This window comes from Osmia lignaria, chromosome 10, assembly GCF_051020975.1.
Source record: "Osmia lignaria lignaria isolate PbOS001 chromosome 10, iyOsmLign1, whole genome shotgun sequence".
Classification (NCBI taxonomy): Eukaryota; Metazoa; Arthropoda; class Insecta; order Hymenoptera; family Megachilidae; genus Osmia; species Osmia lignaria.
This window is the reverse complement of record NC_135041.1, coordinates 9,141,113-9,167,776: the sequence shown is the minus strand read 5'-3', so window position 1 is coordinate 9,167,776 and position 26,664 is coordinate 9,141,113. Positions and strand designations below refer to the sequence as shown.

General features: G+C 46.0%; 2 protein-coding genes across 3 annotated transcripts in view; one reads left to right on the top strand and one right to left on the bottom strand.

Annotated features, from left to right (window-relative positions):
• The window catches only part of LOC117610813 (transmembrane 7 superfamily member 3), a 6,251-nt gene extending 5,456 nt beyond the window's left edge, over positions 1-795 (top strand). The window contains exon 9 of the mRNA XM_076690444.1: positions 573-795. Coding sequence (XP_076546559.1) covers positions 573-660 — 88 coding nt within the window. The 3' untranslated portion in view covers positions 661-795. The remainder of the gene's footprint in view (positions 1-572) is intronic.
• toy (paired box 6 protein twin of eyeless) lies at positions 275-26,664 on the bottom strand. Of its 2 annotated transcripts, none has more exons than XM_034338654.2 (9): positions 26,423-26,664; positions 18,722-18,974; positions 18,445-18,625; positions 14,689-14,965; positions 12,229-12,393; positions 11,565-11,647; positions 7,119-7,345; positions 6,336-6,592; positions 275-4,291 (listed from the first exon to the last, which is right to left on the bottom strand). In XM_034338654.2, exons 1-9 carry the CDS (start codon positions 26,433-26,435, stop codon positions 4,203-4,205), a joined length of 1,545 nt encoding a protein of 514 aa, XP_034194545.1. In that variant the 5' UTR covers positions 26,436-26,664; the 3' UTR covers positions 275-4,202. The 2 variants fall into 2 exon arrangements, with proteins under 2 accessions (XP_034194545.1, XP_034194549.1); XM_034338658.2 differs by having other exon boundaries at positions 11,577-11,647.

The window sequence follows — 26,664 nt, the reverse complement described above, 5'->3', positions numbered from 1 at the left end:
TGTTCTTTTTTTTTCCCATGTTCATCCAAAAATATAAATTTACTAATGTACAAGTACAATTCTCCTGTTCGTCGTAGAAAACGTTCAGACGAATTGGTACACCAGCTGTCGGGTGTCGACGTCGCAAGGAAACGTTGTCGTGTCAGGGGACAACGGTTCGCGAAAGAGGCGAGCATCGTTTATTAACGCATCGTTCTTTCTTCCATGCATCCGTCTTGTCTCCGGGAAACCAGGACTCCGCGCAATCGTTCGTTAATTACCCTATCGATTGCGGACAAATCGTTATGGTTTGTTTATCTACACTGCGACCTTACGCGATTGGTCAGCATTCATTCGCGAAAACTCATTCCGAACTGTGTACCGGCGATCGAATCGCGAAATCTAATTAAACGGTTGCTTGGCTGTCTGTAACACTCATATACGTTATGGCTGTGACTGGATGTGTACGCATGGCGTAAGAGGGGAAAGAAGCGTGATCTAAAACCGCGTACAGACACCTATTAACGTAAATTTCATTTCATCCACTTATGCTTCATTTACGAACAGTCGAAACAATCAATTATATGTTACAGTATGCGGCATATGTTACAATGTAAGGTAACACGTGTCTGTACGCGTCCAAAGAGTCCTGGGACGACAAAGCTGTTGAATGACGGATAGACAGGTTGCTACAGAGGAGAGGGAGATTCAGTGGATCGGAGTCACCGATTTAAACGCCGTGTTTCTCGAATCAGGTACGAATCAGCGACCGAGTTTAATCGACTACAACAGCGGGCACGAGTCGCGCGCGAGTAGTCAAACGAAACAAACCGAGGGAAAAACAGAGGGAGAAGCACGCGTCGCTTTTCATACAGGGGTCGTTATCGCGCGAAGAACTGCGTCAAACGGACGAGTCGACCCAACTTTGTGTGTATGTGTTTGCGTTACATGCAACTCGACCGACGAAAATCTCGAGTGGTTTTCGCGGTCGCGCTTGCGTTCTTCCGTCACCTCCGTTTTTCCCTTTCCTTTTAACGCTAATGCGATTAATTAGAAATTTTATATCGCGTAAAAAGCCTTGTCTGAGGTAGTGCATATATATATATATATATATCAAATTACCCTGTACCATAATTTTTTCCACCTTCGCGATACTCGGTGTACGTGTATTTGTGGTCGGATGCCGTGGAAATTCATTTTCCTGAAAACTTTGAACCCTCGTTTCGTCACCGTGCTAAACTGGATTCACACCGTAGAAAAAGATATTTCGAACGATTTTTTTTGTTTTCAATCCTTTAAGTATCGTGAAATTGTTGATACAATTTCCGTGGAGCGAATCAAACCAGCTTCAGTGGATTTCGTTTCAAAATTCATGTTTCGAATTTGTTCGTTGTGATTGGTCGTTTAAAAATTCGTTTCGAAACTACGCGCGAAACGTGCGATATATTTGCGGCATACAGTGACTCCGTGTTGGAAAGAACGAGCGAATAAATGTATCAACTTTCGAGCCACACGTTTAACACGTTCACTGCGAAATGATTCGTACGAAAGAAAATAAATTAGATTCGTTAAAAAATAAAATTGATTGTACTGAAGTTTCTGTAAATCTCCGTCGTAACAGTCGAAGTGTTAAACGTCGTGTGAAAGTTGTTCGTAAGTACGTTGTTCAAGGGAGAACATCGAATATACAGGCAAAGAGAGTTTGCAAGTGTACGATCTCTATGAAATGATACGATCGAACGGTGCCGAAATTACCGTCTTCGCTTATTACCTACACGTATATACACCAGCGTGTCGACGATATTCTTTCTAATGTACAATACAAGCTAAGGAGAGTAACAAATGCTATTTTACAATCGTCTTTATACAAAGGATCGAAGGAACGTGGTTCGATCGTTAGTCACGAGGCTGTTACAGAGGCACAGCCTGCGTGTTACCAAATTATTTATTTTTGGCAATCATTGTCGCGACGTAATCGAAACTGTTCCTCGATTTGAATCAACGATTACATTGTTCCGTAAGACGCGAACGGCAGTCTGACGCTTTTAATTCTCAACGTCTCGGATGAGAAACGCGGAAACGTCGCGTTCCACGGAAATTTCTCGTCAAACGACGATCGACGCGAGAGTATTTCCTTTCGTTACCAGCTACGGTTTGGATTGTCTTAATCTAGAATCGCGCGGGTTGGACCAAAGGATGTTACGATCGTCTGTGTGCCGGGGAAAATGTACAACGTGCGAGTGTGTTTACGAGAGTAGCTGATGGAAAATCAGTTCCGAGGCGAAGCTCGAGAGAAACACGCTTTTCTAAAAAGCCATGCTATCTTTGAACCGTTCGTGAAGTCTGGGAGAAAGAGGGTCGACTTTTAATGGGATTACGCGAGGATTCATCAGCCTCTTGAACACCGTTCGTAAGACGATCCAACTGGATAACGATTAACACTTCATTTTTCTTTCATGATTGTTCAAAATTTATTAGAATGAATTTTCATTTTCTCAGTAGCTGGAAATAAATAATTAGGAGTTAAATCTAGAGTGATATCGAAGCAAACAGTTATGGCAAATTTGTCATTCTTAAACAGAGGAAAGAAAAGTTCAGAGCACTCAGGAAGAGCGAAGTTTCAGGTTCGAAGAAGGTTGTCAGTCGACGCCATATCTGCGAATAAGCGTGATGGCCGGCCAGCGAAAAAAGCCACCCTCCAGGCAGCTATCAATCCCCGCGCTTCCCTCTCTTACAAAGGCTGCCAGCCACCCCAAAGTCTCGCGAGAATATTTGCAGCGGGAACCCGCCTACCCTGTCTTCGAATCCCTCGAAATTTCCACGCGATTCACGGCTGTCATGCGTATAGGAAAGCGCCGAGGAGAGAGCTCGATAAAGCGTTACAAATTGTCGATTCGAAAAGGAAAACAATTTATTAGCCATTTATTAGTCATTTATTTCCTTTTTACATAGAGTGAGAATCACATGTTGGATCGTCTAACGAACGTTTTAGGTGATCTTGATTTTTGTACACTGTCGTGAGCAGATGGATAATATACCCTGTGTGACCCGGGTCATGCGTATACGTCTATGACATCCACATAATTAGCGAGTCGAAGATTCGTTGAGATTCGCGGAGATGTTTGTTTTCCGTCACGTCGAACGACGACAGAACTTGCGATTATCGTCGATGAAAAGCACCAAGGGTGGAGAAAATTAAAGTTCCATTCGGATTTGTTTCGGTCGAATCAAGGGAACGATAATCGTAAATTCTGAGCGCAGGTGTGCTGTTGTTTTTCGGTCAGCGAAAGTAGCGATCAGTGGTGTCAGCTCGTTTCGTGAGATTTGGCGAACTTCCAGAGAGTAATTAATCGAATTAAAGCAGGCTCGTTAACGCTTCTTCCTTTCTCTTTTTTCTTTTTTTTTTAAACTCCTGTTGCATCGTTTCTTTAACAGGTTTCTGAACTCCATTCGTTTAATCTTCCCGCTATCGACAACAACTTTTAGTAGTCGGAAACACCTTTAATAAGAAATTTGATTCGATAAAGCAATCTTATATTCAGGAAATATTTTTCTCTGCTGCGGCAACAGGAATAAACAAATGAAATAAAGTAGAAAGCAAAATAATCGCTCAATTTTGTTTCTTTGCTGAAGAATCTAAATAAAACTAATAATTCGAACCAAATCATCGAACAAGCGACACAACTGATACCATCTTACCTTTTTCCATAATATTAACCCTCGGATGACGGAGCCGAATCCTTGATGATTTGCTAAATTTTCCTTTTTACACGTTTCGAAGGTGCGGGTCACGTTGGCCCTGTCACCGTCGTTCGAAAGTTAAGCACTAGAATGACGAATCTCGTGTCTCACTCCTAGGTTCACCATCGGACGCGTGTCTTCGTTGTCGCAGTGATCGAGGTGAACGATTCGTCGGACGGCGACGAACCGATGGTACGCGACGCGACGTCGTCGTCGAGTAACCGTACGCGCGAGAACCATCATCTCCGAAATTTAGAGAAAGAGAGCGTTCAGAGAGATTGATCGGTGGTTCACTCACTGGTGTCGGAGTTGTGCACGGGAGTGGTAGCCGGCGTGTTCGATGGTTGGTGCGGTGGTGGCTGCGTTGGTATGCCAAGGGACGCGAGAAGCGGCCGGGGCACTGCACCAGGGGTGGCTGTCGGTGGTGGCGGGCTCTCCTGCCCGACGAGCAAGCTCGCGGGCGGGAACCCGAAGAGCTGGGATCACTGGAGCCTCGGCCAATAATTGCCGGTCAAGTCTGGGGTTTGCGATGGGATCTGTACCGGCACCGAGACGCCAGCTGATATCACACCTGAAACAGATTCAACATAATTTCTTCAATATTAAAGGAAATATTAATTAATAAACCAATGGTTGTACATGCTATCCTTATAGCAGATCGCCGAACAAATTACCGAGTCAATGAAACCGACAAGCCGTGTTTCCTCACCGGTACAGCTCGGTATAATCGAGCAGATGAAGCGCGTCTACCTCGAAAGCGATACGTCAGTGGTAGATAGGGCAACGAGCAGACGGGACAGCAAAACGTCGAAAGCGGCGACGGTAACGAGAGGAGCACGGTGAAAGTTGGCCGCGCTCATGCACGTAAAACGATTATGATGGATAAGTTGCGGTTCGTTCCGCACGTAAGAAGCGAGAAGGAGGAAGAGAGGAAATCGGAGCGGATGAGAGCGAATGGAATAGCGGAAAGAAGGCAACCGGTTACGGTTTAGGGAAAAAGAGAGAAAGAAAGACAAGAAGAATGCCGCGCGTGTTCCGCAGTATTCCACCATTCTACGGCGTTCCACTCCATTCCTGTAGATACGCCGCGCACCCCCGTATTTCCTCCCCTTTGGGTTCGCACGTTATTGAGCGCTCGCCCAGCCGAGGCGAGACCCAACCCATCCACATCCTCTGTTCACCCTCCTGTATACCCTGAAGAGAGGAAGAGCCGCCGCGACAGAGACGGTGCGAACCGATTCGACAAAGATAGAGAAAGATCGAAAGCTGGATGAAGAAAGAAGAGAAGAACGAGCCAGGGAAAGGAGGAGGGTCCAGCCTCCACAGTTTTCGTTAAACGAGAATGAAGAGGGTGAGAGAACAGCGAGCGGAGAAGGAGAAGGAAAAGTTGACGTAGAAAGAAACGAGAAGGGCGAGCAAGAAAGAAGTAGAAAAGGTTGGACTACTGGAAACAAGGAGAAAGTGAGAATCGAGAAAATGGAAAATTCAGCAGCTACGTTGTTGAGAAGGGACGGGAAACCACCGAACACCCCCATTCTTCGATTCAGCCTGCTGGCGCCATACGAGATTTGTTTTAAAATCCTTTTTACAATTCCGTGGACGAACGACCCAGCGTGCTGTACCGTGTCTCGACCATCCTGAACCGCGCAACCCTCGCCAGATACGCTCGCTATGTAGATTGCGTGTAAAGAGCTTCCTAAGTAATCCCCGACGCTTTATTTCGTTCTCGACACCGCGGAAGAAACGACCACCGAGGGGGATGAAAAATATTAACCCTAGCTGCAGAATAAAATCCTGTACCAAGAGAATCACGTTGGGGACAAACATCGGGGAACAATGAAAAGAACAAACTAAAGCGAGGAACACGAACGTGCGAAAATTTATTTTCTGTTTTTCCGCGTCAATCGTATCTCCGGCCGGAACAAACTTCCTTGCGCCAACTAAACGTATTTTCCACTCGTGTCGTTTGCTGCACGGTAACTAGTTTCTCGCAATGACGCGCGTACTTCTCCTTGTTTTTTTTTTTTCCATCTGTTCACAGTTGCGCGTTCAGAATTCTCGAGTGTGTGTAATCAAGCGACAGTTTCAATGGTACAGAACGAGTATGTTTCAACGGGAGGCCTGTGTTCCGCAAACTCGACACGCGTTGAGTGGCGCGAGCACGCGATACGAATCGAAATTTTCTACTCCTTTCCTCGCCTTCCACGACTTTATCTGCGTAAAGCTCGCAAGTGAAGCATCGCTCTCCAAGCCTTTTACCAGCTAAGAACCATTGTTTACAGCACTTGCCCGCCAAGAGTATATCGAAGTTAATAAAACTTGATGATTCGCAATAAAAGGACACGATGGTTTTCCATGAAAAATCGAAGCGGAAAAATATTGTCATTTGACTTTCTTACGTAATTAACCGCCACCCATAGAGAAATGCGTAATCAAAAATCAGTATCCATCTCGGTAGAGCCTGGAAAAGGGCGCACGACACGATTCTGCTGGCAGAGTTAGCTACGAGCGACCTTGATTAACGCGTAAAGCAGAGGTGGCGACGAAGCGGGTACCGGTAGACGGCCTTGAAGATTCAGCAAGAACAAACAAACAATCCTTAAGCGGAAACTCACCAGTAGCGGTCGAGGTCGTCGGCTGGTAGGGCGCACCACCTGGTCCTGCAGGCTGTCCTCCGGGTGTAGTGGGGGTTCCACCATGAGAGGTCGGTATACCACGATGGGGTTGCGAGTGCGCAGCAGTGCTGTGTGCGTGGGAGTAAGACTGCGTCAACGAGTGAAGTGGTTCGTGGAACACGTACGCTGGATATCCCTCGGCGCGTTGCTGAAGACAGCTTCCACCCATTGACCCGCCCAAGCTGCTTGACATCGAGCTGCGAGAAAACGGATCCGCGTCAGAGGAAAATGTTAACCGGAGCAGGCCAATCTCCGCGATTCCACGGGATCTCGAAACGACTTCCGTCAAACCATCTCGCGAGCTATACCAGCCGAGCTTTTTCTGTCTTCTTCCAAGAAAAAGAAGAAGAAGAAGAAGAAGAAGAAGAAGCGGCTTCTTCGTGGCTAATGATCTTTTAGTCTGACAAGTCGCGACCTATTACGGTTTTAAGTACCACTAGTCGATAATAGTTGACGAGACTTTACGCGGCAACCTTTTCTCGGGAAATTAGGTAATTCCTCGTACAAAAAGTAATTGAACGTGCGCTATAAATGTTTCGTATACGTGTCCGACGATTCGTGACGATTGTTTCTCTTATCTGACAATCTCTACGATTCTAGTTCAATCGGCAAATCCGTTAAACAATAAATCTCGGCCATCGCGCTATATCGCACACGAATAAAAGTCGTTGAAAGCAGTGGTACGGGTGGCGAAAGAAAATACAGCGGTGAGAGAATAATTACCTGTAAGTGTCGGGCATCGTAGCGATCGGCTGCGGTATCGACGAGTACATGGCGTTGAATCCAGCATTTAAGGGTAACCGTGGTGTTGCAGGGGTTGCAGCCGGGGGTGCGGTACTGCTGCTACCACCGCTGCTGCCGCCACCGACTACCTGATCGACGGCTGCTCTCCTTTGGTTCCGTAATTTCTCCTCTCGACGCCACTTCGCCCTGCGATTACTGAACCACACCTGCAACCGACGCAATGACGGTGCTTTTGTCACGATAAGGGCGTCACTCCGCGCGATGTATTCGCATTATCCGCACCTATCCATCCTCGCCCTCTCCCGCGTTCATTCTGCATTCACACTCGTCGCGTGCTCGCGTTTCTTTCAATTCTCTCCTCCTCCAATCATCCATTTTTACTCCCATTCTCTCCTCCTCCACCCTTTCTGCTCCACCCTTCGTCTCCCTTTTCCCCTTTTCTCGTTTGCTCTTCACTTTTCATCCCTATTCTCTCTCTTTCCGTTCTCAACCACCCAGCCACGCAGTAGCAGCGTGAAATCTAGATACTTTTTTTCTACCCCGTAGGAAAACCCAGGCCCGCAGTCAAGTTTACACGAGACTCTGCTGCAGTTTGTTAATTGCGATCGAGCAGTTGTCGGATGGGAAATTGAGTTACTCTCGCTGCACACCCTGTCCCTTTCTCTTACTCTCTCTTTCCTTTCGTCCTCTTTATCGCGGATTTTCTTTACGAACGCTCGTTTTCGGCGATCGAGAATAGGGTACGTCCGGCAGCGAGAAAAAGGGGTATAATTGTGTCGGTGTAGTTTGATTCTTAACAAACGGAAACGGGGTTTTCCTCGCTCTTTCGCTCGATTTTGCTTTCAGGATATTGCTATTGAATTTAATAGAATAATACTACGTCAGAATTATTCCATGGAAGAAATGCGAGGGAACACAAATATTCATTTGCGATAAATGACAATATCGATGTGAAAATGAAAATCAGGAACGTGACATAGATGACAGATTTTCTTGAAGATTTCCTACACGAACTTCCGAGATGACGACTATAATAATCCGTAATCTGGAACATCGAATCGGAGCTTAAGTTCTTTGTCGCGCTTCCACAGATTTCCTGATTTCGAAGATACCTCGTCGCTATAAGAGGATTCTCTCTCCCTTCGATATGTCGATTTTCCCCGATCCCCAACCACTCGTCGCATAAACACGCTCCAGATTACATCGTAATTTTTCCCTCTGATGCGTTTCGTCATTCTTCCTACCCTCGAAATTTATCCTGCAATCGCGCTTACCAAATATTCTTCCCTCCGCAAAAGAAAAGGAGAGAAAATCGAATAATCAAGCGAAAACAGCAACGCCATTTCATAATTCAACGAATCGATTGCTCGGCTCATTTACACGAAGGAAGAGAAGAAAAAAAAAATGCAACGAGCACGTTTTGATTCGCAACCAGCGCTTTTATTAATAACCGACAATCGCTACGTCGGCTATTTCGTTCGCGAAAAGCGCTTAACGTTTGCACGATAATGAGAATAACGATATAAAAATTCGATGGCCAACAATGAGCGCAACTTTCTCAATTACCATACGCCAGCGAGGACGCTAACAATGCGCGAGTGGAACGCAGCCAACGGCATTATTTCCCTCGATTCTGCTGCTAATTTGTATGCATTCGGTCGAGTTATTGATGAAACGAAAAATATAATCAGAAAAAGGTAGGCAGAAAAAATTGAGCGATGAAGGGAGCAACGATTTGCTTGGCATTTAACAAATGATGTCATGGTGTACATGGTATTTCAAACTACGAGTTTCTACATATTGCAGCACACATAAATTTTTCGATTCTGATTGAATAACAGGACGAATCAAAATGGGTTTTCAATTCGTGAAGTATTAAATGGATGTTCTATATAAATGTACAAAATGCATGAGAAAGGAAAGGATTTTCAGATCGATGCGCTTTTGGTTCCCATTTGTATTCTATGGTCAAAAATGTTCACGAATAAAGCCGAATCAAAGTGAATCTAACGTAATCACAAGTTTCATTTGAAGGATATTAATTTGTACGCAGAATGATCGCGGGACCACCGTGGTCGACGAAGAAAATTCAGGATTATTTAGTCCCTGACGAAACTTGATCTTGAACACTGCACACCCGGCGGCCTTCAATTGAATCACGAAGAAAAACAAATAAAATAAATTTCATCCTGCCAGCGACGTAGCAAATCGTGTTCTAGCACCCCACCGGCAAATATTCCACCATTCGCCGGCAGCGAGCTCCTTTCGCCCAATACCGTCGTTCCTCGTAAACTCGTCCTACCACGTCCCGAAAACTCGTTTGAATCGATCCATTCGGAATTCCACGAACCCGGTTCACCACCGTTCCCGTCCTTCACGGCGAACGGGTACCTTCTACTTTGATTGGCAATGTTTAGAAGATGGCGTCGCACGCGAATTTTAAGGAGATTCTACCAAGAAATGTACCCGTCTCGATCCTCAGCGTTCCTTTCCTTTCTTCCTCTATCGACGATCGATTCTCGTTTCCTCCCTTATTTGCGAGATACTTTTCGATATTCCAAAGTCCCGAGGAGGCGATTCAAAGGGATCCTAGTTTCCTCAAATTCTTCTTTGATATTTTCAAGAATCTTTGTTACAATGGACCTGTATTAATTTTTTGATTATCCTTTTTGTACTCGTGATGAGATCTATCGTATTTACCAATCTCGTTAGGCAATAAGAGATGGATAATTTAAAAAAATATATCTTCTTGAATTTCTGTAGAAGGAAGAATGGCCAGCGAGACAAGATGAGATTTCCTAATGTAAAGGTGTGAAGTTTGTCGGATCGCGGTGGTTCGGCCATCGCGCACATGGGGGATTCGTCCACCGCCATAGATGATAATCGGGCAACGGTAGTATTGCGTGGCATGGCGAAACTCGTGCGAGTATTCAAGGTATAGGTGGAAAAGCGAGGAACAACCAATCAGAGGGCAACCTCCCTGGGGACTCGACGTTGCCATGGTTGCGTTCGAACCCTCTTAGGCCGTCTGCTGGATCCCTCACAACTGGCTCGGGATATACCGCACCGCGATGTGGCGTTTCGTAACGTTCCATGCCATGACTTGCCTAGCCGTGCCGTGTCGACGAGAGTCCGTGCCACGCCATGCCGTGTCCTACCACGCCAAGCTTTGTTTTACCCCATAGATTCAGCGTCTCTCTGCTACTCGTCTGTTCGTTCTTCTCTCTTTCCTCCTCCGTTTGTTCGTTTGTCCGACGACGCTCGAGTCCGGTGGTGGAACGATTCCTTTCTACCCCCTTTACCTCTCTGTCTTTCATTCCGTTTATCTCACAGTCTCTCTCGCACACTGTCCCTTTCTCTTACTCTCTCTCTATCCCTCTTTTTCACTCGTTGATCCTCCTTCTCTGTTTCTCCGTCGCTCTCTCTGCCTTTGCCTCTCGCACCGGCACTCCCGGTTTCCTGCACTTAGCAAGATCAATACCAGCCAACGAGGCTTGAAAACATGCGTCAACATGGTCTTGCACTGTTTGTACGTCCACATAACGCTCAGCGCCCGGTTACTACCATCGACGCGAAAGCCCGCCGGCCACTTCACCACCCCCTATGTCCCAGGGTGAGCCAGGTGAGGGAGGGCGGTCGGATAGCAAGAGGGTCGAACACAGGCCGAGCCAACGGCACCGCGCGGCCAAACAATGTTCGATAAGGCTGCGTACATATTAGCTCGTACACGTCACCCCAATGGCTCGAGCAACCGTTGATGTTATATTAATTAATTGCGATACACTGTGAGCGTTGCTCTACCACTAGCCATATCAACGTTACGTATAATCGAAATTCTACAAAGATCAACTACGAGAAAAATTTCGAAAAATCTATGTATAGAGCTGAAAGGAAAGATTGAAAGAACCAAAGTTTCATCTACGACAGAGAATTTCGAAGAGATCCCTGGGTTAAGAAGCAACGAGGAAGCCGGGTGTCGCGCAAAGACGTTAAAGAGGCCAATAGAAAAGAAAGACCGGTGTGCAGTGGGAAGATAAAATCCCTGAGGCGGTCGGTGCTCACGGATTTCCACTCGTCGAAGGTGTCTGACGTCCCCACGTACCGTGGTCACGCGTTTAAAGCGTTTAAGCGAAAGGGCGTCGTCGCACTTACCAGCCGCCCTCTTCAGGAGCAGCAGCACCAGCAGTAGCGGAGTTTGCAACCACGAGTGAAGACGTGGAAAGCGGGATAGAAGAGATAGGAACGAGTCGAAAGAGTCGTGAAGAAAAAGCTGAAGCGAAAGGTGAAAAAGTGTAGAGAAAAGTAGGGGCGACATCGAAAGGAGAAAGAAAGAAAGAAACAAAAAAATAGAGGAGAGAGAGAGAAAGGTGGGTGGAGCAAACGAGAAAGAGGAGGCACACGCCGCATTCGCACATTCACACTCACCTGGATACGTGCCTCAGGCAATCCAATCTTCTCGGCGAGACGCTCCCGTGCAAACACGTCCGGGTAATGTGTCCGCTCGAATTCTAAAACGAAACCCGTTTGCAACAAGTGCTCGTTATTAAACGTGCCTCCGCTAGGTCGGCTGCTGTGTATCGCGCACCGGATATATACGCGCACACGTGTACTACGTGTACGGGCAACGCGTACATGGTACACTCGTGTGTATAATTCTGCATTAATCGCGCATAATTTCGATTCACCGCGGGACAAGATTAAAAGGATAATTATCGACGATACTCGAACGTCGGCCGACTTGAATGGTCGCGGATCCAATTAAAGCATTTCTACCGGCCGCTCGTGTTTCCGGGAGAGACCGATATTTCGAGGAAAAGCAGCAATTTATTTCGTCCGTCTGAATACGCGCGCGTGTATTGGAATTACACGATTACTCGATCGTGAAAAGTTGAAGATGAACGTATTTTTCTTTTATTCTTTTATAAGTCATGAAAAATATCGCGTTGAACGAGATCTATAATCGAAAAGAGTAGAAAGCTAGAAGAGTTTACGATGAAAATTTCGAGAATTCTCTTCGAAAGTTTTAGCGTAATCTTTGTATTCGAGAGAATTTCAATGAAATTATATACAAAAACGGTGCGATACTAACCTTTCTCCAGGCTGTCGATCTGTTCGTTGGAGAACGACGTTCGGTTGCGTTGCAGCTTCCGTTTTAGCCTCAGCCGAACTTGCGAATCTTCGTCGCCGGACGAATTGTGCTCCGAATTACCATCCGACGTTGTTTCCTGCTGATGCGACAACAAAGAACCGGTGTCTGAAAGCACACGTGAACAAAAACACTGTCAAACAAATTACCAGCTGTCTCAAAGCGTAGCATCGGGTTTAGGGATTATAGACAACCGATTCGATTTCGTTCAGGCATTCCCATTCCCAAGAAAGCAATAACAACGTTCATCGAATTAAAGTCAGCGAAAGTTTTCGCGAATACCCATGGAACATGGTAATTGACATCGAAGGAACAAGCGTGACCCGCCTGTTCGGGCTTATTCTCTCGTTAACCCTGGAACGCGCGGCTAATTTAGCGAGGCGGCAAGCGGAGGATGTTCCGCGCGGAAAATTCGGAATAGGCGGGAAGCGAGGGCGATTCGACGATCGGTGCCATTCGAACTTTCCGCCGCTTGGCTCGAGGAGTGCGATCCAATTAAGGGGGACCTGGGGTCCCGTGGTATCCAGTTCCAGTGATTTCGCAGCGAGCGACGCGGACTAACGGTCCTCGGGATTCCTAGACACACGGAGAGACAAACCGAGGACTAGGCATCCGCATAGCCTTCGTCTGATAGTAACTCGTGTTGGCGCGTACGCACACAGCCGCCCTCGGCTCCCGGTGAGCCGCGATTACTTTCCGCCTCTGCGCACCGAACCCTCGCCATAGCCCTCTTTCCATCCCTCCCGATACCTTCCTGCCATTTCCCTTTCCCTCTGTCCCTGTGTCCGTCCCTCCGTCCTCTACGTCTACCTATATATTTGCCCTTACGCGGTATATATGTATTTCTAGATGTACCTATATATCGTTCGCTCGTCAGCTGCTCGCTTTCTCGTTCGCTCATCTCCCGCGCATCGCATCCCTCCCCTTCCTCAGCCTGCTACGCCTAGACCCTACGAAATCTCTCACCCCATCCCCGTTCCACCACCTACCGCCTCTCGCGTACCCTTCTGCCGATTCGAAATACCGTCACCCTCAAACATACACTACCCGCAACCTCTTCCTCGCTCGGAATCATCTCCCTCTCTTTCACGGAACCCTCACAGAATATTCCCTTTTCTCTTCTCGCTGACACCCCTCCCGGCCGCGTAACGACCGACGATTTTCGGCTAGAGTCCGTTTCGCTGGCCGGATCGTTGGCTTTAATTTTCTAGGTGACGACGCATCAACGCTCGATCTTCGATGAACCCTTGTTCGGATTAGACACAGACGAAATTTCATTTCGTGATTGTAATTATAGGAATTCGAAGGATATCACAGCCAGATATTTTCCACCCGGTTTAATAGATCGTATCGAAGAGCTGTTGGCCGTTGACGAAAATAATCTACCGTTCATAATTTCCGTAATCTGCTTATCGAGCGCGGTTACACACGGAATTGTCGTCGGTGGAACAATTTCGGACGCGATCCGCACCGCAGGGTCCGATTACGGTGATCCTATTAGGAGAGACGTTTCGATTCAACGACACCAGGTATCCCTTTCTTCGGAAGTCGCAACTAGCTGCGACGGTGAGGATGCGCGAGGAGGGTATCGTGGAATTATAGCCTCGGCACAATGCTGGGGTTCGTTCGCTGAAGAATCGTAAAAACGAGAAAGGCGAGGGTGTCGCGCGCGTACCACCAGATTATAATACCCTCGAGGGTGCTCCCTTGACTTTTACCTTCCTTCGACCATTGTGGATCTGCCAACGCTCGAGAAGAAGTGGATCAACTATTGAGACCGAATTCCTCTGAACGTTTGTCTGATTCTATAGCTTCTCGAACACGTGAAAGGAAGAAAGAAAATACCCAGAAGCACGTAGACATTGAACAGCGACAAAAATTTCATTTACGTACAATGATCTGTTGAAACGTTTCAAATGATATCTTTAAACACACTCGTAACCGTGTCAATTTATTTACAATAAAACCTAGTAACCTAGTAATGATGAAACAAGGCACGTGAAAATTGCCAATTCAACGAAGTTGATAATTTCAGTGTTCAAATGCGTATACCGTATATGTAACAATGGTATTATTAACAAGTTACTCAACTATCCGTTTATAACTGAATCCATGCAAAACCGTAAATTATGCGTCAATAATTTCATGTAAGAAACTAATAATACTTCCGCTAGCGAACCCCCGCCCTCTTTATACATATAACCCTGAATAAACGGGGACAATTAAGAATATTTCGTAACGTTCGAATCGTGTCTATTTATGCAACAACCGTCTCCTTATTTAGAATGACGAAGATGTAACAATAAACGTTCGTTGTTAATACGAATGTCAATAGCAAAATAATAAATTTCTTAAGCGAGTAGTGCGTAAGACCTGACAATTAAAAGTATAATTAGAACTTACCGCTTCGTTTCAGCAAGGAATCGTCGCGACCGTGAAGTTGGCTGCCTGGTAGCAAGGACTGGCCAGAACCGGGGGTTGCCGCCGTTGGAATTCCCGTGGCCAAGGGATGATGAGAGGGCGTAGCGGAATACCATGCCGGGGGCCAACCTGCAGCCTGGCCATTGAACATCCGAAGCTTATCGTAGACACTCTCGGCACCCTGATGCGCTTGTACCGCTGCCGCCTGTTGCTCCTTTTGCGAGGCCAGGTTCCTCAGCACCCTGTTAATGGACGATACCTACGGACCAACGACCAATCTCTATTACAAAACTCTACAAAGATCTCAGTGATGTCAACAACGACCATGCTGTCGATCGTTTAATTAATTAACACGTTGACTGCCATTGGGGGGCCACCGGTTTCTACCACCCAACATAACAAAAGACCGTAGAGAGAAAAAGAGAGAGGGGAAAAAAAGCCGTTTAATCGATTACCGTGAATTTCGAACGTCATTCGCGCTTAATTAAAAGTGGAAGAGCGAAGAAAAATTGTGAATCGCGGAGTAAGGAAGGAGAGAGGAGACTTTGAAAAGTTTCGTCCGACTTCTTTGCTCGTCGCGCGACAATCATTTCCATAGTTACATCGGTTGTCTCTCGCTCATCCCTCCCGCCACCAGGATTTCTTCTTTTCTCTTTCTCTTTAGCGACCTTCACGTTGAGGGAGAGACTACCCAGATGAAAGGACACCGCCATCCAATTATTATTACATAAAACGGTTTCCATGGCTCTTCGCTCCCCTAACCAACGGCAGCGCGGTCTTCTTCACCTTGTACCGCGACCGAACCACTGGCTAACTCTAAAGTTATAACGAGCCACGGGAGCGAGCCTTGTGCTCTCGACTCGTACATAATAGTCTCGCTGTTCTACGCTGCACCAACCCACAACCACCCTCTCCTTCTACTCTCTTTTCCTCTCTCTCTCTCTCTCTTCTCAACCCCCAACATCGACTTGTCGACGGTGCAGCAGCAAGTCGAACATAACCCGAACTGCACTGCTCCCATGGATCCCTGCGGATGGAGGATATCGAGCGAAGCTTCTTAATTACGGGCTTCTCGTTGAAAGGTTCGACGAGAGAGGTACGACGAGTGCAAAGCCGATCCTTCTCGCGTGGCTCGACTTAAGACCCACGGAATAATGGTTGTATGCCGTCGGGTGCCAACGACGTTGTTGCTTCGAGTGCTGCGTACGTTCGAGGCTGGGTCAAGTGGGGCCCGCGTTATTACGCCGAATGAAAGCCGATAAATTCAATCGCGCTTTTTGTTTGCGACTCGATGGGATCGATCGAGTCGAGTGCCGGAGTTCTATATATCTCGAGTAACGCTTTATAATAAGCGAAACACCCATTATATTAAGTTCAATGGTAAACAGAGTCTCTAAGGATACGAACGTTTTGCCTGCTAACTTTGTTTGTCGCGAATAATCGACGCGAAGAGATCGTTCGAACAATGGGCATCAATTACGGGAATAATGCAACATTATCTAATGTTTCTTAAAAATTCCTTTAAGGTGCGAGTACGTACATTTAATATTTGTTTAAAAGTCTTTTTACACCGCAGTGAAAATATTAATTTTCAAATTGCAACTGATAATAGCTAGATTACATAGAAACGGTGTAAAGGATGATAACGTATCAAAGTTCGATACCGCGCCGTTTGCATTTAATTTCCAAAATCAAAGTGAAAGGGAAGTAACAAAGGGTAAGAGAAAGTTGGATGAGAGGGTTACCGTCGCGAGCAAATCGATGCTTGTATCTTCGATCGGTCCGTCGATGACGACAATTGTCTCGGCGGCAATGACAACGACGTTAACTGTAATGATAGCAATGACGACGATGGCAGTGGTAGTGGCGTTGGCTGTTGCGGTGGGTACATATCGTACGGCAATGGGGTGCGACGGGGTTAGTCGCCGACGAGCGGATGGAAGCGGGTAGAATCAGGGTGAATGGGATCAGTTAAGCGTGTTGCACAATTATTCGTGTCCGGTCGCGCGTGTAATGGTCTGCATCGGTGCTGCGGCTGTTGTGCGGCGGGAGCCGAGTGGAGCGGAGCGTAGAGCGGCTAGGTTGCTTGGTTTGATGATGGAAAGCCTAGGCTGCAGCTAGCTAGCTACCTACCTACGCTGCTACGTGCAGTTAGTCTGGAAACGTCCTTTTCGTTCTCCCGCAGCCATTATTCCGCGGGATTGAGGCGAATCTTGCGATACGAACTTTCCATCCCCAAACCACCTACCCCCAACCCACGGTGGATTGATTCCGGTTAAGGAACGTAGCTTGGTCTGCCGCGGGATCGCTTTTCGTTTGTTTGCAACTGCTTTACGCTGCTTCTCAATAGCTTCGCGCAATTTCCTAGAACCGGCAGTGAATTTGCGAGCGACGAGGGTTGATCGTTTAAGATTAATTTACTAGAAAAGATCGATTACGATTTATCAATTACAAATCGACGCTTTTAATCTGAACAGAATTGATGAAAAGTCAATTGTAGATAAGCCAATACGTATAACTGTACTTTATTCTTCGCGAACACGAGCTTTCAAACGCACGACCATTTTCATGGTACCGATTTCAAAAGACCGCTATACAATCGACAACCTAGAAGCCGGTATCTCTCTCTCTCTATCAATTCTACAAGCAACGGACAATTCTATCGCGATCCTCACCGCTGTTACTCGTGTGCCTCGGCTACACTTACAAGCCTGGCCACGGTGATCATTATAAAGACTCCGAGTTAAAAGCTGAAACGTACCGTGCCATCGAAACGAGCTCGACGTTTCTTTACGAACGACGTAGGATATCTATCGATAGAGAGGGATGCGCTCGTTTCTGTGCACATAGCCAAGCTGATTGATCACCCTCACCGGTTCCGTTCTTCCTCTGTTCCGAACAGCGACGACGTAACCGGCAAAAGCGAGTGGTTCCTTCAGCAACCGACGGATAACGACTCGTACGCGTGCCATCATCCCCTTCGGTATGCGTGACAGACACCCGGAATCACGAGGGTACGCGGGGATGGTGGCCGATGGTGAGAGGAACGCTTTCGAAGAAACTCGGAGCCGAAAGCGACCTGGCGACCTTTTCGGAATATGTCTCGGATCGAAGGCAACAGCCAAGGGGTCGTCGAGGAATATCGATGCCTACGAGGGTGGAAAGGATGTTTGGAAGACGGACGTTCGTTCGGCAGAGAGGATTCTTATGGATCGCAGAAGGGCGATCAGCGAAGCGAGGGTGGACAATGCCGAGGTCCGCGTAATGGACCGATTACCCCTCCCAAGCGATCGTATTGACGAGACTTTGATTAGGGTCGAGTGGCCAGATCCGACGGGTAAGTACCGACCGTCAGGGTGCGCACCCTGATAAACCACCGTCACATACAAAGCAACTACGTGTCTAGCGAATGAGCATCCCCTGGACGAGAACGCGTCGCCGAAACGGCTTCGTCTCCCGCGGAGTCATTGCGCTTTTCTTTTGTCGGTTAAGCCCGGGTTGAGCAGGGTCATTTGCTAATTACGCTCGTGCAACGATTGGAACTCGTTCTTGCTCAGTTTCTCCCGCGGTTTGTTAGAGTTTCTCTGTGTCGATTAACAGCGAAGAATTTTAAGTCTCATTAATGACAGATAATTAACTCTCTGGCTTGCAATATTTTGCAAGTCAACGATATAACTTCGGCAGTTTGATATCGAACGGCAGTCAACGTGTTTAGAAATAAATTGTACTTGCACTTACGCTCGGTATGTTGTCATTATTGCAAACACCCTCTTGCAGAAGTCGATCACGAATCTCCCAAGCAAAAATCGACGGACATTCTCGTTTGTAGTCGGCGATTTTGTTAACTACCGGTGTGGTCGCCACGCGTGGTTTGCTGCCCCCAATTGCGCGTGGTTTGATCGAGCCTGTCTCGTAATACCTGAAAAGGAAAATCAATTTTTGAATCGTTTCTACGATATAGAAACATTCCGATGGATCTGATGAAAAACAAAAAAATTTAACAACGATCACTGACCTGCCGAGTATCTTGGAAACACATCCATTGCTGACTTGCAGTATTCGCGAGATGTCGCATGGTCTAGCACCACTGTGGGCCAATTCGACGATCTTCTGCCTTGTAGAGTCTGGCAATGGTCGGCCATTGACGTAAACACCGCCAAGTTGGTTAACCCCGCTATGTCCTGCAGCCGAGCACCCAAATATTGAGTTCTGTCCGACCATAGAACCCCCGCCAATACCCGCACCACCCCCGTGCATCAAGTCCTCCTCTGTGAATCAAAACGCGTGCAACGTGTATCCTGTCGCTTAGCCAGGGTGTCTGGTTGGCCTAACAGCAGCCATGCGTGTTCCTGTCCATGCGACGTTCTTATTAATCTAATTATACCGCGTGTACACTATCCTCATCAGGATAGGGATGCGTAGACTGTGTCGAACTTGTGCCATTCAACTGCTAAATGCCATCGATGCGGTTCAACTCATAGAATTAACACCTCGAAGTGAAACGATAAGTAATGCATAAGTAATTAGCTGCATTTCCGAATTTGTTAAACAGACATATAAAAAAAACATGTTTGTTAATACTTATATTGTTTCAATCCGACGGGAAATTTGGAAATCTAGATACACAAACGTTAAAAAAAAGTACTGCAACAATATTTGCATTCGCTGAACGAAGCAAACAGACGAGACTGCAATAAGCTTCGTTAAAAATCAATGAACTTTTTTTTTATTGAATGCAACGAGAAAAATTACAGGAACCCTGTTCTCGAATGACAGAACATACCCACTGACAAAGAATGAACTGTTTGCCAACAGGTACGAAGAAACAACTGTGCGGACGTGCAAAGTGGGCCTTTTAATATTTTGTCCCTGGCTATTCTAAATTTACGTGTTAACGCCGACAGCGTGCAAAGAATAAGGGTGAAACGAAACGCGTGCTGACTGGCTGTATGTTCTACACCCAGCTGGCCACGGAGAAGGCTGCACGCGCTAAATGCATCTTGCAATTAACGAATTTAATTAATCTGCCGCTTTTGCGTCGCGTAAAACGACAAGAAATAGTTGGAAACGCAATTTGAATGGTCTCGCCTGGTACGGCCGTGTATGAAACCACTTTGTGTGTTACGTGGCGCCACGGGTTTTCATCAGCCTTTACCGGCGACACGAGAGGGCCGAGATTCCACGCGTTTCGTGCTTATTTCACGCTCAAAGGGGATGCGCGTTTCCGCGTCTGCAACTGTCTGTCGCCTTTCCTTGCTTCCGTCGCTCGAACACCCTCGCGACCTCGTACACCCTGACGAGGCGAATTTTACAATTTCTACATTTTCAACTGTGACGTTTTTCAACTGTTTTTAATTATCAACGGATAAATATCGCAGGTGGAATACAAGAAATAATAACCTTCGAAAATGACATTCGACAGGATGCAATTAAGTGCATTAATTTGAACGAAGGATACCTCCGACTAAGTGACGCGCAAGGGAAAATAATGATATAAACAAGAATTTTGCATTAAACGTGTACGTTTAATAAAAGAGCTTTTTACAGAGTAATTTTACGATCACACCAAAGACCTCGATGATCGTCGAGCGAAAGTAAAAGTCCGTTCGATTATGCATAACGAAAAAGGACGACAACGGTGCCAACGTTAAGACATTTTCCTTGATCCGATTAAAACGGCGGCTACCCTTCGAAAAATTCACATCGCCTCGCGGACACCCCATGAATATTCATTGGACCGGGGCCAGTTCAATAAACGCGTATGTAAATGTACTAACGAGACACGGAGGTATGTTTTCGATGCATTCAAGGGCCCGGTACGAATCAGGGAACGGCTTTGAGCGTATTACGCGTCATCTTTGAAGATAAAGTTGGATTGAACATTCGTGTCGGCTACTGACGATCTAAAATTACATAGTACATCCTTTCACCGGACCAAAGATTATCTCGAAGCGAACAGATTTTGCTCTGTACCCTAGGACGCTACACTGTGACGAGATCGCCGTGTATCCAACAGCATTTACAACGTTCGCGATGAATTAGCTTTTAATCGGAAACACTCTAACCGTCCAAGAGAATCCATTTTTCTTTTTTATGCGTTCCACCCGATAATCGTACATTTATTTTTTCACCCCCGTATTGGCGTAAGTAGGTAGTGCCTATCAGGGCATTGAAATCTCGACCTCTCTTCTTTATGGGTCAACACAGTCATTCGGTCTAGTTTTTCACGAGTTTAATTCATTATAAAGAAGGTGTGACTTGGACACGAGGTACAGGTAGAAAAAGACGGTCGAAGGAAGGCGCAAAGTATAAGCCTTTCTTTATTCCACCAACGGGTCGGTTCTATCTCTGTTTCTCTCTAGGAGCTGAGCGAATCGTCCGTAGCGACACCGACGACCCGTGCACACGCCGTCCGCACACATTCTTTATATATAATTTCGCGTTAATCTACGCGACGACCAGCGCAAAAGCGAGTCATGCCGCAAAGTGAGGCAAAAAGGTTCCACTTGGCTGAGCGTGAAACGGGACACAGATTAAATCCCATCCTGCCGTCGCACGACGACGACGACGACGACGACGTCGCGGCACCCTTCCTCTTCTTCCCAACCACCCCGCTGAACCCCTGCCACCCTCGTTCAGAGTCCACGTCGCCTCGCTCTGCCTCGCAGAGCAACCCCTCTCGCCATCCCGCGACCAGCCTCCCTCACCAAACAACCCCTGAACCTACCCGTTCTTAACGCTACGCCGTAGACAAGAGGGGCAGCAGAAGAGCGGGAAAATTCTGCCATTTCGTTCTCTTTAAGCGCGGAAATACTTGTCTGCTATTTAAGGCATATAAATACATTCCGTGCCGATTAATGCCCAATCTTTCTTCCTTTTTTCTTTCTTCTCTTTCAAACGTGTTTCCCGGGGATACTTTACTACGGATGACATTTGTTCACCGTTCTGCTTCAAATGAATACCTGTGCATTAACGTTCGTAAGGGTACGGTTTCACGTAACAGTTTTTCTTGACGAATTATATCGTTTCACAGTTTCATAGTCTGGTTTCATACGAATATGTACGTTTTTCTTTCTTTTCAATGAAATTTCTATTCAAAATACTCTTGTTTGTATGTTACAACGCAACCAGGAATAACTGCGGGGCATTTTCTTCAAAATACGCGGTACTTGCAACTTTATTCACGATATCTGCGTTCTGTTTATAGAGTTCTTTATTTCGGCTGCAATTTCTGTCGACAAATGAAACACGTGAGATTAACTGTTCCTCGTAAATCGTTGGATGTGGTTCTCCCTCGTTGGAAGTATGTAGAATGTTTAAAAAATTTTGGGAGGAATTATTCCCTGCTTTTATCGTACTTTATTCTTCTGTTTTACAGAGGCCTCAGGCAACGAGTATACGTAATTCGTTAAACATTCGTAGGTTTGAAATAAGATGAATCTGAAATAAAACGAAGCAGCAACGGATCTTTGGAAAGGAAGCATTGATCGTTTATCCAATAATAGAAACAAAACAGCGCGACGCAAATACACCGCTTCAGTTCCCATCGATGACGAAAAAGTTTGCGTCAGGATGTTTAATCGAACGCAATAATATTATACCTGTAATTAGCTGGTAATTTTCCAGCGGCATTCAGTCGAAAATAACGAGTCCCGTGACTCGTTTCACGTGTAGGGCACCGTACACAAAGTTCAATCGAGATACTTCAATTCCAACATATAGTGTTATTTTCGTTTAAAAACATATTAGGTAAACGCTCGATTTTCAAAGCTTGCCAAAAAATATGATTTTTTACGAAACCAACGTCAAAACATGACAAAATTAATAGGTATTCAGGTTGAATGTTTTGAAATCGTGATAAAAATGATAAAGAAATGTCAAAATTGACGATTTGAAAGAATAGTTTTGAATCGTTTAATACTACTTGCTGTACAATTACTCATAGTGAAAGAATAAGGGGTTAAGTCTGCCATTTGTCGTACGGAAAGAATATCCACCATTTTTATTCTGTTAGAAGATACACCCTCGAAACAACAAACTTCCGGCTCGACGAAGCACTCGAGATTAAATACAATTTTTCCTGTCGCGTAGATTCACAGGGTGCTCGAAATCTGCCCCACGGTTTCAGGATGATCGTTCGGTGGCTCGATAGCGTTCAAAGACGTAACAAGCGGAATCCTATTAAGCGAAGAGTCGCGCGTGAATAATATACTCGTGGAAAATATTTTCCTTTCATTCGTACGGGTCCGAGCCGCGTCGCGTCGGTGTTGGAGCGGGAAAACTCACGGCGCGTTTTATTTATTCTCTACGGAGAAGTAACTCTCGTTAAACGTTATTATCACGTCGTTGGTGAGGGTTGAAAAGGAGTGGAGAGGAAGAGATTCAGTGGCAAACTAAATTCACGCCATCCAGGAAGCAAGAGTTTCATCTGTGAACGCGACATCAAAGATGGCGTGCGAAGCATACATTCTGTAATGAGTTGAATCGCGGCAAGAGCGAGGATTCTCTATCCGTCTTTCACCCTTCTCGCACCCTTGCCACCGGATTTCTCTCTTGCTTCCTCGTTTCTTCCTCTGACGAATTCATTACGGCCAGTGTTAAGAAGCGGCGTTGAATTAGCGGAAGCAACGCCATACTAACGGCGTATATACTCGTTACCGCGCCTCTTATTATTAAAGCCGCAAGGCATCGCGTGTCTTCGTCGCTTTTCACCCTACAAACCACGGGACCATCGCATCGAAGTTAGTTGTCGGGTGATTACACTTAGCGCGTTCCTTAATTATAATTGCGAAGTCACTGGTGGTTACGTAATTGGTATTTAAATGTGCACAGGGCAATTTGAAGTGACGCGGGCTTCTCTGCTATTCTCGTCTAGCTCTTTACTTTCTCCAAAATTTCTCGATCCATCGATTTGTATTGATATTCTTCACGAAATATTAAGTATCGGACGAGGCATCTAAAGAATTTTCCGAATAGATTTTGTAGAAGGATTCGGGGCAAGATAAGTCATATATCGCTTAACCAATCTTATCTCGAATCATCGATATTTTTACGATATCATCGATAACAGCATTCAGGTTTGAATTATATAGTTGTATCAGGAGTGTGACTGGATATTATAAAGCAAAGGAAATTAGCTACGCCAGTCGTTCCACCCTGCGACGGCATAAATTATGAAACGAACGGAAAATCTCGAGATGTATTACCAACGATATCCTATTGCCTAGCCGCGGATAATCCTGCACCCTCGACATTTATTACCCCTTGAAAGCCGGCGCAGGTAATCTCCGCAGCCTCGGTTGGCACGCGAGCCGAACGGCACGAGCTAACCCATAACCATTAACAAATCTTGTAGCCTAGCACGAAATAAAGTGCTCTCATGAATCGGCAGTTTGATTCGAATGGCTACGGGGCTTTTATAGAGCAGACAGAGGTGCAGGAAGGAAAACTAGAGGGGGTCAGACAGCGAACCGAACGAACGGAGTCGAGAAAAGCGTGGAAAGAAAGAAAAGGGGGCACCCTATGCCGCAAGGGTATTTCGTCGGTCTCCGTCGCAACTATACGCGATGCTCGAACACTGCACACGCTCCAAGGGGAAAACTCTTCTGTCCCCGGAACACGGGTATTACGATCGTGCCTACAACCGTAATACGATCCGACCCAAACTTCGGATAAACATACACGCCCCTCTTGCACAACAGTCTGAACCTGCTGGTGTTCCAAGTATTTTAACAGACCACCAATATTAAGAATTATTAGATCGCTAGATGAAGCCGACTTGGAGCGATTCTAGGAGAACCTATATTTGGAAAACATTTATTATTCAGCATCACAGATTTAACCCCTTTTGAATTTTCAATTTTAATTCCATAGATGATTTTCTAAGGTCATTAATAGAATTTCTATATTGTCCTAACGAATAGGATACGAGCCAAGGAATTAATTCAATAGTGTCACGTGTACGATTTATAAAATACGAGGCATCAATGAAGCTAATACAAAGGAGAGACAAATTGGCGGTGTAGGTGATCCCGCTTATTAAAGCCAACGTCTGATCCAGGTCTGACCCGAGGCAATAGAGCCGATTGTGCCGAGTGTTGTATAGTACGGGGTTGGTAGCACCGAATCGACGGAGGCTTTTTCGGTAAAAGGCGCCACCCTTCGGCCGTCGAGTCTTCGGTGAAGGGGCTGTTGGCTCGACAGAAGCCAAGGAAAGGCGTGTCGGGTTACCGGCTAACCCCGGGGGTAACCGCGAGCCCCACCTAAGCCCATAAGCGTACACGTATTTGCTCGCCCCTCGTATAACTCATTGCGAAGGTCACAAATTTAGCCGAAGGCTGCGGTGTGATCCGAACCACCTATGATCCTAGAGGAGCAGCACGCTAACGGAAAGGTAACAAGATGTAAATTGAGACGCGTTTAGAAAGGATACACTGTTACAGCCACGAATACTCGATCTTACCACCAGTTCGCTATACCCTTATTGCAGTTTTTGTGGTTGCCAAGGTGTTACAACCCGGGTTTCCTTGATCATTTAACAACTGACGAAGGGAAGAATTTAAAGTATATTTTTATACCTCTAATAGTCTTTGGAAGGGTGATTTCATCCCTTAAATTTAAGTATTCGTAACTAATAAAAAAAAAAAAGATGCGAGCTGAAACACTGAACATCGAGCTAAACCGAGGTTCCGGTCAATTCATGGAACTTTCGGACCTTTTTCGTCCCATTTAGAGACAACTCGAAATCCATCCCGGGGATAGGACGCATCGTCGGTTCTGAACATATTGATAAAAAAAAAAAATCCATGGGGCTCGGATTTCACGGCACACTGTTCACAAAGTTGACGTTAACGATTGGTGACAATACGAAAGGCGACCGACGACCGACCATATTGTAACGGCCTTCTATTAGCACAGTCGACGAGATATAAAAGCCGGATCGAGCAGATACAGTATCTGAATGACAGATAATCGGGCATCCTTCGGTGTCTCAGGCTTCATGATTAAAGATTCAATTCCATTTTGTCTTTCATGAACAACCTGTCTCTATGGCAAAGAGACAGCCTCCGAAAGAAACACCGCCGTTCTTAATTTGCAACTTTCTTTTTCTTATTACTATTATGCGTTATTATTCCGTGATAAATTACTCTCGATAACGTACCTCCTTTTTTTACGCGAATTAGGTAAAAGGCGAATAGACCAAGTTACTACTTCCACGAGATAAATTTGTTTACATGATGCAAGGCCTATATACAGGTAAATGGTACACGTGATAAAACGCCAAGGAAAAAAAAAACGATAAAACCGCTATGCTTGATACAACACAACGGCTGTACTCCTTTGAAACCGCTTCGTAGGCGATAAGTGAACTAGTACTAGAATAATCTATTCGCGGGAGCGGTGTTCGAACAAAAACCGGTCGATAGGACGTGCATATAAATCTTACGCTGACACAAAAAACAGCGTAGCGAGATAAAAATACTTTATACACACCAGTTTCATATTTTAATCACTTCAAAATACATAAAGTGCTCGTAACTTTTAATTAATGAAAGAACGTAAATCGACGGAAAATTGTTTAATGAATAAAAATAATAACAAAATACAGATATGGATAACCGAGTACAGAGATTGCTGATAGAAGGGTTAAGAAAGACAAGATTGTAAATTTCATTGGTTCCAAGCGAAGGTAAACAAAGAAAGCAGTTTGACCAACCTTTATGTGGCATCTTCCAGAAGGGCGGTTCGGGGGTGGGCGAGCAAGGGTTGGCCACCCCCGCCCCCAACAGGGTTCTTGCCGCGTGCAGCGCCGCCGCCGCCGCTTCCCTGCTCCTTGCTGCCGCAGCACTTGGCGGGTAATCCGAAGCGCTGTCACTTCCGGCGATGCTGCCGCCGCCACCGCCGCCTCCGCAAGGACGAAGGTGCAGGTTCAGACGACCGCCGCCGACCGTGCCACCG